The 13,700-nt window shown below is 46.3% G+C and overlaps 1 protein-coding gene across 5 annotated transcripts in view; it reads left to right on the plus strand.

Moving 5' to 3' along the window:
* RABGAP1 (RAB GTPase activating protein 1) overlaps positions 1-13,700 on the plus strand; it is a 122,070-nt gene that overhangs the window by 84,245 nt on the left and 24,125 nt on the right. For all 5 annotated transcript variants that reach the window (XM_075905614.1, XM_075905616.1, XM_006121941.4 and 2 more), the window contains 2 exons: positions 7,447-7,560; positions 13,030-13,104. In XM_075905614.1, the coding sequence (XP_075761729.1) occupies positions 7,447-7,560; positions 13,030-13,104 (189 nt within the window). The remainder of the gene's footprint in view (positions 1-7,446; positions 7,561-13,029; positions 13,105-13,700) is intronic.

The raw sequence follows: 13,700 nt of genomic DNA on the forward strand, positions 1-13,700 counted from the left end.
TCCCCAAACTATTCTAGCAGGCAGGAACCAGCTTTAGTGATACTGGAAGAATTGCATCAAAACAGAAGGAGCGGAGGACAGGAGAGTCATGCAGAGCCAGGGGGAGACCAACTCCATGTCCAATCCCGCTTTTTTGACAAGGGTGGAGATAATTGCCTGAAAGATGGGTTTATGATCCTTTCTAAACAGATGCCTTTGCAAGGACTAAAACATATTTGGTTTTCAAGGGAGGTTGGTTCCTTTTGAATTCAGACTTATTTTGCTACCTCTGCGCTCTCTCCGCAACAGAACATAGACACTTAGTACTGTACTCAGAATCTCGGTGACCTTTTGATACCCGAACAGATCAAATATTTCTAATAAAATTTGTTTTGGTTTTGCTTAACAAGCAGGTTATTATATTTCAGTGATGCAAACAGTTAAGCATGAGAGTCAAGGCAATAGGATTAGGCAGGTCTGCAGTAGACCCTGGCAGTTTGGCTTAAGGTATGCAACTTCTGCTATGCAGAATATGTAGATGGAGTTGGCTTACCTTAAGCCAAGCTTTGCGGCGTCCCCACCCCGGGAGGCTAACAGGAGCAAATGTTCTCATCAGCTTCCCTAACTCCTCACAAAAGCAGAAATTCCTGATGCCGGCAAGGGCACCCTGAGTTCAACCTTCCTTTTAGTGTAGACAAGGCCTCAGTCACTCATGTGCTTAAATGTTTGCATGATAGGGCCCTTATGCAATAAACTTCTCTGCTTAGCTCCTCAAATAAAGGCAATAAATACCCTTGTCCTTAGTTGCCTTCATTAACTAGAAAGCTTATTCATATGCTCAAATTGTTTCCTGTTGTATTATGATTGCTTCTGCTTTCCTAATGATGCGGTGGACTCCTTAGACACATTAAATTGTTACAGAATTTCAGCAACGCACGGTACACAGATCATTTGCAAGACAATCCAATAACTTGATACTAATAGCAGTTTAATTGCCTTTTTAATGAAATGGTTGTGACAAGCCACAGTGAAGTGTGTTCAACTTGAATTAAAAACAGAAGCAAGGATCAAATACAGAATGAGAATTTCTATCAAGGGGATTTTCAAGAGCAAAAGCTCAAGTACAAGTACGTTTGAATGTATTATAGGCAAGGTTGGTAGCACCACCAAATGTATCCACTTTGTCACTTGTAGAGCGCTGGAGGTTTCCTGTGTTTCGAAGCGCCTCCCGAGGTTGGTTGTATTTTGACGGGCAGAGGGGTGGGAATTGGTTTTTGGTCTCTAGCAAAACAAAAAAGTGATTATTTTAAAAAGTATCCTGTTTGGAAACAAGCTGTTCTGTTGCAGTTCCCTGATACATCTTACTCTTATGCTACAGCCTTTCTGTGGAACACTGTCCCAGAATTTAGATGGGAAGGGAACATAAACTTTTAACTGCACCCTCCGTCCCTGAATTACTAGTACTGTACCTCTCTAATCTGGCACGCTCTGGACCGAATCAGAGAATTTGCCAACCTAAGAGAGGTTGATATTGTCTGGCAGCATTACCAACACTACCACTGCTTACCAAGCTCTTCGAAGACATTTAGGAGTCGATTAGAGCTAAATACCAGCACAGAACCCTGAGAGCCAGAACTAGTGGCTGTAAACAAACTTTGTGACTGCGGGAAACTTGACCACGCCCACAATAAGTGGACATCCAGCTAATTCCAGTCACGCTGGACCACAGATGTTGCTGGACTGGAGTGTGCTGGACTAGAGAGGTTCAGCCTGTACCTGATGAAGAGAGTACGTTCTGCTTTCAGTAGCACAAGCTGTCTATTGAATTCAGAGGTCTTTTTTCAGATGATCATCTACTGACAACAAATTCTGATCTTATTAGCTGCTTAGGATACCCCTTGAGTCAGGCTGTTCTCCACTCTGGCACTCCGAGTGCAGGAGGTGGGGGCCCTCCAAGACTTTAAATATACCTTGCCACTACAGGCACTGGTTACAAAACTTTCCCCCAGAATCACACATGCACAGATTTTGGGAGGAGGGGGGAGGTAGCTGCCACCATCAAGTGGTTTTTATCCCTAAAAACTGGGGTGAACACTTGAATTCACTCCCAGGGGTACCCCAAGCTCATTTGCCTCAAAAGAGCTTGAAAAAAGGAGAGACAAACAAGCTGCCGTCTCTGGTAGCTGACCTCTCAGTCTGAGGCATGCAGACACACACAGCCAGACTGACCTTCTGTACCTTCCAGGACACAAGAATCAGGTCATCACCTTAAAGTGATTTTTATTACAAAATAAAAGATATACCTGGTAAAGCAGACTTGGTTGCTAGATGTTACAGAGCAACTAAGGAAAATAAATTAAAACGCAGAGAAAAATCTCGGGGAACAATTCTCAGGTGGTAAATGGGGAGGGGAGGCATAGTTCAAACCAAACCACAAAATAAAGAAAATACCTTGATCACAACAAGATTCACTTTTTCCCTTTACTTACTCCCAGTCTAGTCTTAGTTCAGTCCACTTCCATGCCTCGAATTCCTTGGAGGCATGGTAGTCCTGCTTGGGTTTAAGTCATTCTGTGTGTCTCAACTCCTGGTTTAACTCTCCCACACAAAGAAAGCAGGCAAGGTACATTAAACAATTCACATTTCAGCACTTTATTCCTATTGGTTCTCCTGGCTTCCTGCCCACCCCCTTGCTAGCTACCTGAGTTTAACCCCTTAGTCACTGGGTGCTGGCCAGCACTACTCCTATCCATCACCCCTTGTTCCAGTACTGAAATGAGATAATTTATATAGACAAATGGAAGTCCACCAAGAATAAGAAGATCTGGTTACTTCTCATGCATTTTGGTGATGATACTAGTCATGGTATTCAGCTAACTGATAGGACATGACTCTCCCCCCTCCCTCCCCAATCTAAGATACCACATGGACGAGTGGCCGTATAGTACGGAGAATGCGTTCTCGTCCAGAAGAGATTTACATATGGCACCATTTGCTAACCCCCTGCCTCTGATTGCAATTCACACTCTTGCTCTGACTTATTTAGCACACTTGTTTCTGTTTTGAAGGGTGGCATATACAGGCCAACAATGTGCGAGTTCTCACATGAGGTTGAAGGATTTTGATCCGTTATCTGATTTGAGCTAATATCGGCAAGAGAAACGCCAAGTACAGCATATCTGCTCAGACAGAAACAAACTGGGCAATATTAGCAACCTTCCTACTTGTAAAGCAAAGTTCAGCTGGAGCACGGATTTTGGAATTCCCTTTAGGAAACATCACAAGTGAGTGAGAGTGATGAGTACAGATTCAGAAGAGGAAGTAAAACTGCCGATGGCGTGTTATGCATCGTAAAACATTTTGAAGATCGCGCAAGTGAGTGATTCTCGTTGTCTAGTGGCAGGGTAGGCTCGCATGGTTCTGCTGTGAGGATGCATTCAGCTTCTGGGTAGTACTGTTGTTTACTCCTTCCACAAAGCACGAGGTGCTTGGCCTTCCAAGTCATATTGGCGACTATTGCCAGAAAAGCTTCCCGTTTTTCTGATCTGAGGCTCTGGGGAGCCAAGAATTCCCTTCAGTACTGTGCTTTCCACCTCGTTCTCCACCTGCCCTCCGTTCCCCCCCTTTCTTCCTGGTATGTTTCTTTTTAAAAAATAAGTGTTTCGCTGCCACTTTCCGTACAAAGCAAGGCACGTGTATGTGGAGTCATTGCGACTGACTCCTAACCATAGACCCTGTTTGCCAACCCTCAGAATTAAAGCATTCTTTGTATGGCTTCCCAATTTGCAAAGCCTGTTCAGCTTTCTCAGCAGGGCTGTTTGCTCTGTCTTGAATTTTTACGGTGGGGATGGTTTGTGGAATGTGGTGGCCAAAAGAGAGAGGAAACAGCTCAAGAAGTTCAGCTGTCCTTGCCCTTGGGAATACTGACACCAACAGCTTGGGAGTCTCTGCAGGGGCCAATCCCAGGGGCCAATTCCTATGAGGAATGCTGAGCCAGTATGCAGAATACAAAGTCTCCCCTTTCTGGAGCTTGGCTTTAGTAGTAAAGAATAGACATGCACACAGATCAGTTCTTACCTTCTTCCAAGCTTGGCTGCACCTAGGATTCTTCCCTCCAGCCTGCTCAGCTCACATCCTAGATCCTCTCTCCCCAAATATTCCTCTCACCCGCTCAAATTCAGGTGAGGTAACAAGTCACCTGCCTCAGGGAGTGAGCAAAAGCCTAGCCCGTGATTAGCAAGATCACTTGGTAACACTGTGGGGTGTTTCAGGAAGTCACTGCCAGTTTCTTAGAGCGATATTTACTCTCTAATTGGTTGCACTGTTCATCTCAATTTCTCTATTTAGTTTTATTCCATCACTCCTAGTCTTTGCTGTCAAAATCCTCTTCTAGCTGGTGACACCCTTCACTCTACATAGTCACTGAGCCCTTCCTCAGCTCCGTCTGAGTCCTTTTACCAGGTTAGTTGCTTGTTCCTGAATCCCATCCAATGTGCAGTTTTCTTTTTGGTACTGAAATGCCCACAACTGTTTGCATTACGTAGTGCCTAGGAGCCCTAATCAGAGACCGGGACACAGAGCGAGGAGATGGTCCTTGCTCCCAAAGAGCTTATCATTCAAGTAGAAGACAAGAGACGGCAGGTGGATGCAGTCTGACAGAGCAGCAGGAAACAATCAGACAAAAGTGACCATATAAGAGGCAGCCGAATGCAGGAACCTTGCCTTCTGGCTGTGTGCTCTGATTGTTGGACAAAGGGTACAGCACCTGCTCCCCGACAAAATAGTTGGGAAGCTAAGTTTTGTTTGCCAGCCACTCCAGCCCCCTCAGAGGGGAGGCGCTGAGGGGAAAGCGATCTGAGTCTAGATCTCCTGTGGGAGGTGTGTTTGAAGTAGATCTGTAGATGTAAGGCGGATAAATGAGTGAGTGGCTCTAGCAGAGCGTTTCCAAAGTTTCCCAGCATGAGAAACGCTTGGGAAGGCTTCTCCCCCACGTCCTGATTACAGGTGACCCCCGCACTTATGACCTAATCACAAGTCAACCCATCATAAGTCGAACCCTTATTTCCCATAGGGTCAGTGTTATAAATCATAGAATACTAGGACTGGAATGGACCTCGAGAGGTCATCGAGTCCAGTCCCCTGCCCTCATGGCAGGACCAAATACTGTCTAGACCATCCCTGATAGACATTTATCTAACCTGCTCTTAAATATCTCCAGAGATGGAGATTCCACAACCTCCCTGGGCAATTTATTCCAGTGTTTGACTACCCTGACCGTTAGGAACATTTTCCTAATGTCCAACCTAAACCTCCCTTGCTTCTTGTTCTATCCTCAGAGGCCAAGATGAACAAGTTTTCTCCCTCCTCCTTATGACACCCTTTTAGATATCTGAAAACTGCTATCATGTCCCGCCTCAATCTTCTCTTTTCTAAATTAAACAAACCCAGTTCCTTCAGCCTTCACTCATAGGTCATGTTCTCTAGACCTTTAATCATTCTCATTGCTCTTCTCTGGACCCTCTCCAATTTCTCCACATCTTTCTTGAAATGTGGTGCCCAGAACTGGACACAATACTCCAATTGAGGCCTAACCAGCGCAGAGTAGAGCAGAAATGGCGGTTTCATTCCTGGAAACCCATTTCATACCCTAAAAATACCAGAATTGACTATGGAAATGGAGGAAAAATAAACTAAATAGTTAAATAATGCACAAAAATAACTAAAAAGTGAAGACTGTTGTGGCAGAGATGCACACAGTTCAAGCAGCAGCTGCAGACTGGCGAGTCTGCCTGACCTTGTGCGTTTCCTGCTTTGGGATGACGAGTGGAGTCTGCATCGTATGCCGCTGTCGGTGTGAGCTGCAGATGTAAATTTGGTGGGGGGGCGGTTTGGGAGCTACTCGCATTAAAAAAATAGTTGCAACACAAGCCACCGCCGTTTGTTAAAACACAAAGATTAAACGTGAGTGAGCAGAGGAGTGCTGTGACCACGTGTATTTATCCGCACATGCATATTACCACTATTTTCACCAACGTGTACCGCCGCGCGAAGTAGTCTGCCACTTGATGATTTTTGTGTTGTTTCGGGGGGGGGGGGGGGGTTATGTTATTCGAAAAACATTCCCTAACAAAAAATCGTGCTATTGCAAAAACATGTTAAGCGACCATGTGTTAGAGTAATTACTGTATTTAGAGGACAATCCCAGGCTGCCATGACAGTAGTTTGAAATGCTTCAATAGCCCTTTAAATTGTAATATCTATCAAGATTACATTAATCCAAAGTAAACAACAAACATTTAACCCAGTAGAACAAGGATTAACATTTCTGAAGTTTTCTCAGGAAGGTAAATGTGGGTAACAGATTCACCAAGCGTTTTGAGAATTCTCTAAGAAGCTTGTCTACATATCCAAAGAGGCATTAGTGCCGTTCTTGGTGGAAACGTAGCTCTTGGAAAGCGCTTCCTCCACCATCTCCATTTCGGACACCTCCTTTTTCAGGGCCTTCTCAAGTAGGGTCAGTTCTTTTCTCTGATTTCTTCACTTCCAGCTTCTGTTTGTAGCCTTGCTCTATCTCCTCCTACCTCCTGGGCTCTAGAGGTGGTTACACCAGATCCCTACGCAGGTAGCACTGCCACCTCCATGAGCCATGATGTGTGCGGCCAATAGAGCATGGCTCTTCTTTTGGGTAAAATCATGTTCTGCTCAGGCTCAGATCCTGTTTTCTGTCTGTTTTCACTCTCATCATGTCTCGGCTTTTGGGGGGTTGAAGGGAGTGAAGAATAATTTCTCCAATCTAAGTTGGGGGGTGAGTTGTAGCATGGCAGGCTAGAGTTACCCAAGAGCGATTGGCTGACACCCTTAGTTTACCTAGGAAGTAGAATTTGTGTAGTGTTGGGCAGGTTCGGCACAGACCAAAAGGGAAGATGTTTGTCTACAGCAGGGGTGGCCAACCCATTTAACAGAGAGCCAAAACAGTGATGGGAAAAAATGCTGAGAGCCACAACAGAATTGTCAAGCCAAAAAAAAAAGAGAGAGAGAGAGGCTGCCCCTTTAAGAAACAAGCTAGGGCTTTTTGGCCATATCCGGCTCCCGTCAACGGCTGCCATCTTTGGCACTATTTTGAATCGCAGCACGGGAGGGGCGGGGAGGGGGAGTGGCTTCGCAAGCCGCACTTTTGAGGGAGAAGAGCCTCGGGTTGGCCACCCCTGGTCTATGGAATCACCACCGTGCCCTGTACCACTTGATTGTGTTTTCCTTAGCAGTCTCCTAGCTAAGCGCTGGCCATGCCCAGACCTGCTTTGGTTATCCAATTGTGATCTGAGGTGGTCAGGCTGCAGGCTGTGTTACCCTCGTCTGTACTGAGTCCAGCACAAAGCCATTCATTCCAGCACGGTGTCATTGATGCTGATTTTTAAACTGCGTCCCTTTTGACAGACAAACGTTTCTCTCATGTTCTTGTTTTAACAGGAGTCTCCCCAGGACAGTGCGATCACTCGGGACATCAATCGCACCTTCCCAGCTCATGATTACTTTAAGGATACCGGGGGAGATGGCCAAGACTCCTTGTACAAAATATGCAAGGTATGTTATAGCCTCGCGCTGGGGGTTCTCGGTCAGCCTACGCTTTGTTTACACTAGTGAGGTTGGATTTAAATTTGTCGTGTTTCCTCTTTGCTTGATTTTTCTATAAGCTCAGTTGAATTGAAAAGTTACCACAATTGGATACGGTTGTTTTGGCTCATACAAAATAACTTCGAATTCATTCAAGTCCTAGCAGACTGGGGTCCGCAATGCAGCAACCACCCTCACACTGGGTATCCTCCTCCTTTCGTAGTTAGGTGGATTTACTGCCGTGGTGTCATAGGTCTCTGTCTCTGTCGATGATGGTAACCAGAAGGCTGCTTGCGTGTGTGCTCAATGATGTGGGCCCAGTGACCACAGCAGACCCCAAGAGGGCCCCCAAAGACCACAAACCAGATGAGGATCGAAGGTGCCAGGCCAGGTTTATTGTTAAGCGAAGTACAGTAACAGTTGTCAGTAGATTCTACTGAACCGCTATTCACATGTTCTTGCCACAATGGAATGACTCAATCAGTGAGAAATTTCCTCTGCCCTCCTCTACCTCCCCCCCAGTCATAGAAAGACTGTCCCCCCCCAAGACACCACCTTACACACAGGTACAAACAAGTCACACCTCATTGCTGACGCTGTCAGGTTGCCACCTGCTGACGCTATTTAGATACCACCCATCCCCCTGTACCTCGTGGTTTGATTAGGTCATCTCTAGCCATCATGCTGTCCTTGTATCTGTGAGGAGTGGGGACCAAGGTCTTTTTTAATGAGCTAGTGATATTCTGTGTGTTCCACTTATGACCGGTGCCAATTAGTGTTCTGCACCTGGGCCTATTACCAGTTAGGGTTTTGTACTCTCAGCCCTGTATGTGCCAAGTTCTCTGGGCTGGGGCCTGCCTCTTGCTCACAGCTTCGCTTTGCTTTATGTTAGCCATGTTTTGTCCATTGCTAGCTAGGCCTCAGATCCTCAGGCCAGGCCTGTGCTGCATGGGCTTCTGTTTTAGGCCTTCATTTACTACACCTTGATGGCCTAGGACGGTGCGGGGCCTGGACACAGGTGCGGGGCCTCTACCCCAGGTCCTGTCACTGTCTCTCTCCCTTCCCTGTGGGATTACTGAGGGAGGGGACGGGAGGGGGCCGGCAGCAGGGTTTGCCCCGCACTCAGCGCTGCGTCCCGAAACGAAGTGGCCCAGCCCCAGCATGCTCCGCTTCCTGCCGTCATGGTGACGCGCAGCGACCCAGCTGGGAAATGGCGGAGTGCAACAGGCGGCTGGGCTGCTCGGCTTCCTGCGGCTCCCACCGCTGCGGGTGAATGTTGAAGCAGGCCCAGCCCCTGCTGCCAGTCCCAGATGCTCTGGTAATCCCCCAGGATGCCCTGGGTCCCCCCACCCCGACATGCAGGGTCGGGGGGGCACCCATGAACCAATCGGCTCTGTTGCTGGCCATCTCAGCAGAGAGCCAAGGGCTAAATGGGGATAGAAACTTACAACCCAGAGCATGTTGGAGTGAACCGACTGCAGATCGCATTGTAGCATCCCCTTCAAAGGGAGGAGTCGCCCCTCCAGATCAGAGATTTCGCTGTCGTTTGGTTCAGCTTCCGACGCATTTTTCGTGGCTAGTTTTGAAATTGAAGTGGAGGCAGCACGACGTCAGCATGCTAAGCTGCGAGATGGCTTGTCCCCACATTTCTGTGTAGTCTCCTGTGCACTGCGCCAGCTGAAACCCACCGTGCTTTATGTGGCCAGGTGCTCACCCTTCCGAGAGAAACCGTGACCAAGAATTCATCAATGAGCTCGCGGGGTTGGAACCGTTTTTATCTTGTCTGTCTGACCTGTGCTAAAATATTTGACAGTTTCCATCCAGTGGGAAACAGAAACCAAACAACAGTTGAGTAGTCAGCACTGGTAGTCAGTTATTTATTTACACAGGGACCTCACTTTTCCCATCTGTAAAATGGGGATAATGCTTAAGAACGTCCAGTGTGGGTCAGACCAACGGTCCATCCAGCCCGGTGTCCTGTCTTCCGACAGCGGCCAATACCAGATGCCCCAGAGGGAGTGAACAGAACAGGGAATCGTCAAGTGATCCCTCTCCCGTCGCCCATTCCCAGGCTCTGACAGAGGCTAGGGACACCGTTCCTACCCATCCTGGCTAATAGCCATTGATGGACCTAACCTCCATGAATCTATCTAGCTCTTTTTTGAACCCTGTTAAAGTCCTAGTCTTCACCACATCATCTGGCAAGGAGTTCCACAGGTTGACTGCGCTGAGTGAAGAAAATCTTCCATTTGTTTGTTTTATACCTGCTCCTATTAATTTTATTTGATGACCCCTAGTTCTTATATTGTGGGAATAAGTAAATAACTTTTCCTTATTCACTTTTTCCATACCAGTCATGATTTTATAGACCTCTATCCTATCCCTCTTAGTCTCCTCTTTCCTACGCTGAAGTCTATGCTGAAGAAAGGAATATAAAGGCTGCTGGTCAGGACTTTTACCTAGGGGTAGAGCTGCGTGGTGAGAAGCTTGACCTGCATCTGCCTGTCTGTGGCTGGTGGTGTTGGGCCCTCAGTTTATATAGGGTTCCTAAACAGCAGCACACTAAACAGAGGGAAGGTTCAGCAAAGAGTGAAGAATAAAGAGCTCACAATTTTTAAATGGGCATGTAGATTTTATTCCTCACACACCCTTTAGAAATCCTTGGCCAATTAAATAATGCAAATATTTCTGCGCAGTTTTAATATTTTGTTCCTGATGATACCAGAACACTGTGCAAATGGAGATGACCTAATTTCTGTCCATCACTTCTCTAGATGGAGAGACAGCCCTAAACCAGGCTAAATTAAAAAGTTTCTTTAAAATATGTTCTCAGACTCAAACAAATGATCCTGTAGAACGGAAAGAGCTACAAGCTTAACAGACAGCAAAGTTCTTGCAAAGGATCTAGGTAGCTGTAAAAGCTGAAGATAATTATGCATCACTCATTAGTATTGTAAAGCAGCAGGCTTCCATTTAAGTGCTCATTAAAATGCAGAAGATAATTATCAACTAAAAATGACTGTTTTCTGTTTGATCCAATTACCTCATTTGACCAGAGTGTCTTCAGAGCTCTGCTTCTGCATTTAGAAATTCTTCATGTGCTCTATCTCGCAGGAGACATTTCTGCATGCTGAAGTTTCAGTTCCTGGCACAAAATGTATCATTTATGATATCATTTAAAAATAATGAGCTTTGCAGAGGCGACTGTCCTAGGCAGAAATGCTTGTGCTCTTCTTTGATTTTAATATGAATTACACCCAACACTTGGTAACCAATTAAAAAATACCCCAGCAGCAACACAGTAATTTGAAATAGCACCCAAAAATCTCAAATGTGGCCATAAAAAAGCTTGGGAAACAATTCCGTGGGTACATCTATTGGCGCCTGATGACTTATCCAGTATATTTTGCAACGATAACATACCAGTGAGCTTGCTCTTCGACTAGCATAGGAATCTTTGCAGCCTTTCTGTGACTTCAGAGTAGGGATGTAAAATCCCTTTTTATTGGTTAACCAGTTAACTGATTAAAGGGAAAGTGGGCTGGGCGGGTGCAGCTGGGCTGAAGTGTCCCCCACTGCTGCAGACAGGGGTTGCTTCAGCCCCCACCGGTTAACTGGAACCAGTAATCCTCACCCGCTAACGTTTAACCAGTTAACTAGTTAAATGGGATTTTACATCCCTGTTAGGTATCTCTCTTCCTTACCCTACTTTCGTGAGAGACCTGTGGCAAGTTGAGAGTAACGTGAAGAGTATCCCCAAATAAAGCCTTGATTTGTCCATAAATGCGACCACTCCACAGATTCCCGTTTGAGATGACAGTGTTACTGGAACCAAAGGGGCAACGGTGCTGTTCTGGGTTGATCTAAAATAGCCCGTTTGCTAATGGGCGAGACTATGCCATGCGTTTGGGAGTTCACATAGACTACAGTGTGGCCATTTTACTGTGGCCTGAAGATGAGCTGTGTGGGGGCTGGAAGGCTACCTCTCTCGCCAACAGAAGTTGGTCCAATAAAAGTTATTCCCTCCCCTACCACGTCTGTAATCTGCAGGGACCGGTGACACATCTCCATGGCGTTCCTACGCAGTATGAAATCCCATTTGCCTGCTGGCTGCTTTTTCTTTCATGGGGCTCATGATGAGAATTACTGGGTCGGTCTGTGTGCGCGCCCTGAGGCTACTGAAGAAATTGTAGGCTGATGGAAAGGTTTTCAGACTTTTTTTCATAGCACAGGCCGTGTTTTAACAGAGCCTTCCTCCCTTGTGAGTCATAGTCTGACACCCTGACTGCAATTTACAGGCACTCCCCAAGTTATAGACCTCCGACTTCCAGACATCCTCACGTACAGACAGCTCACCTGTAACCTCAGGGAACAGGCAAGAGCCGCAGGTGGTGGCAGAAGGGGAGCAGAGGGCGGCTGCACAGCCTACTCCTGCCCCTCCTGAGTTCTCCGTCCTTGTCCTCCCCTGATTAAACCTGCCTCTCCTCAAGCACCAGCATTCAAGGTTAAATAAACTGGGGTACGTCTACACTAGCTCGTTAGTTCGAGCTAAGTAGGGTAATGAGGGCAAGTGGAGTTGCAAATGAAGCCCGGGATTTAAATTTCATAGGCGCTGCCATTTTTAAATCCCCCTTAGTCCGAACTCCGTGCCCGCGACTACATGCGGCACAGAGTAGGTAGTTTGAATTAAAGATCTTAATTTGAACTACCATTACTCCTTGTGGAATGAGGAGTAATGGTAGTTCGAATTAGGATCTTTAATTCGAACTACCTACTCCATGCCGCGTGTAGCTGCAGGCATGGAGTTCGGACTAAGGGGGATTTTAAAATGGCGACGCTGGGAATATGCAAATGAAGCCCGGGATATTTAAATCCCGGGCTTCATTTGCAACTCCACTTGCCCTCATTACCCTACCTAGCTCGAACTAACAAGCTAGTGTAGACGTACCCCTCTTTTCCATTGCAAAGATCCAGCATTTCAGCTCCATCATGGGCTAAATAGGCTTTTGAGGGCTAGCCTGGGAACCAAACTACGGTTTATAACATGGTTTCTATGGGGATGTGTGTTCCGAGTTCCAAACAACCAACTTGCAAACCAGCGTTAGGAACACAACCCCTTCGTACATTGGGGACTTCCTGTACAGCAACTGTTGCTCCATAAAAGTAATCTGAGAAAAGTGATTTCATGGACGTTAAGCAGCCTTCAGTGCGAGTTACCAGCTGGAAATGGTCCAGCACCATACGACCAACCAGGTGTCTGCCAGCCACCACCAACTGCTCTGCAGATGACAGTTTTCTTTGCGTTAATCTTTGTGCAGCTGCACGACAGTAATAGCAGTCCAGTCACAACTGACTGTACACTTCAGTCCTTAGCTTTTTTCCTCGTGCAGCTGGGCTCTAGGGAGACTGCGCATCTTAAACTCTCGATTCTCCTTTCAGGCCTATTCCGTCTACGATGAGGAGATTGGCTACTGTCAAGGCCAGTCATTTCTTGCCGCTGTGCTGCTTCTGCATGTAAGTCCTTCCACTCCAGTTTGTTGTACGCCTCAGACAAAACTGTGCTTAAGTTTATCCAGAAGAACTCATTCCAAATTCACTCGTCCTGCTGCAGTAGCCGGTCCCATGCTTAAACAAGCATTTGAGTGAATGTCCGTAATTACGACTTTGGGGGAAAGAGGCGCATCTTCTGTTTCAAGTTCACGGCAGCATCAATAATGAGCGTGTGGTCAGTGTTCACTTCATTTTCCACCTGGTTCTAGGTTCTTTTCCACCCCAAGCTGTTTTAAGCCCAAATAAGACTCTGGCATAGTTTCTGCAAAGTAGGCTGGGTGGATATAAATAATTTGAGGGTTTAGATCACTTAAGGAACTCCTTGTAAAGGTATCCAGGGGTGGGAAGAGAGCATCTCTGAAGCTCATGGAAAAGTTTTTATTGGTATTGATCATAAGTACAAACCAGAGCTACCGTGGCTCCTGGGTTAAACAGGAATATATTTTGCAGCATGTTAGTAGTGAGTGAGTTTTAGTCTTAATGGCTTGAACATCCCAATATATTTATGTGGGGCAATATATTCTAGGATTGCTTTTTGTTAGATGTTAGTCAGTGGTCAG

Source organism: Pelodiscus sinensis, chromosome 22 (genome assembly GCF_049634645.1).
Source record: "Pelodiscus sinensis isolate JC-2024 chromosome 22, ASM4963464v1, whole genome shotgun sequence".
In the NCBI taxonomy this organism is placed as follows: Eukaryota; Metazoa; Chordata; order Testudines; family Trionychidae; genus Pelodiscus; species Pelodiscus sinensis.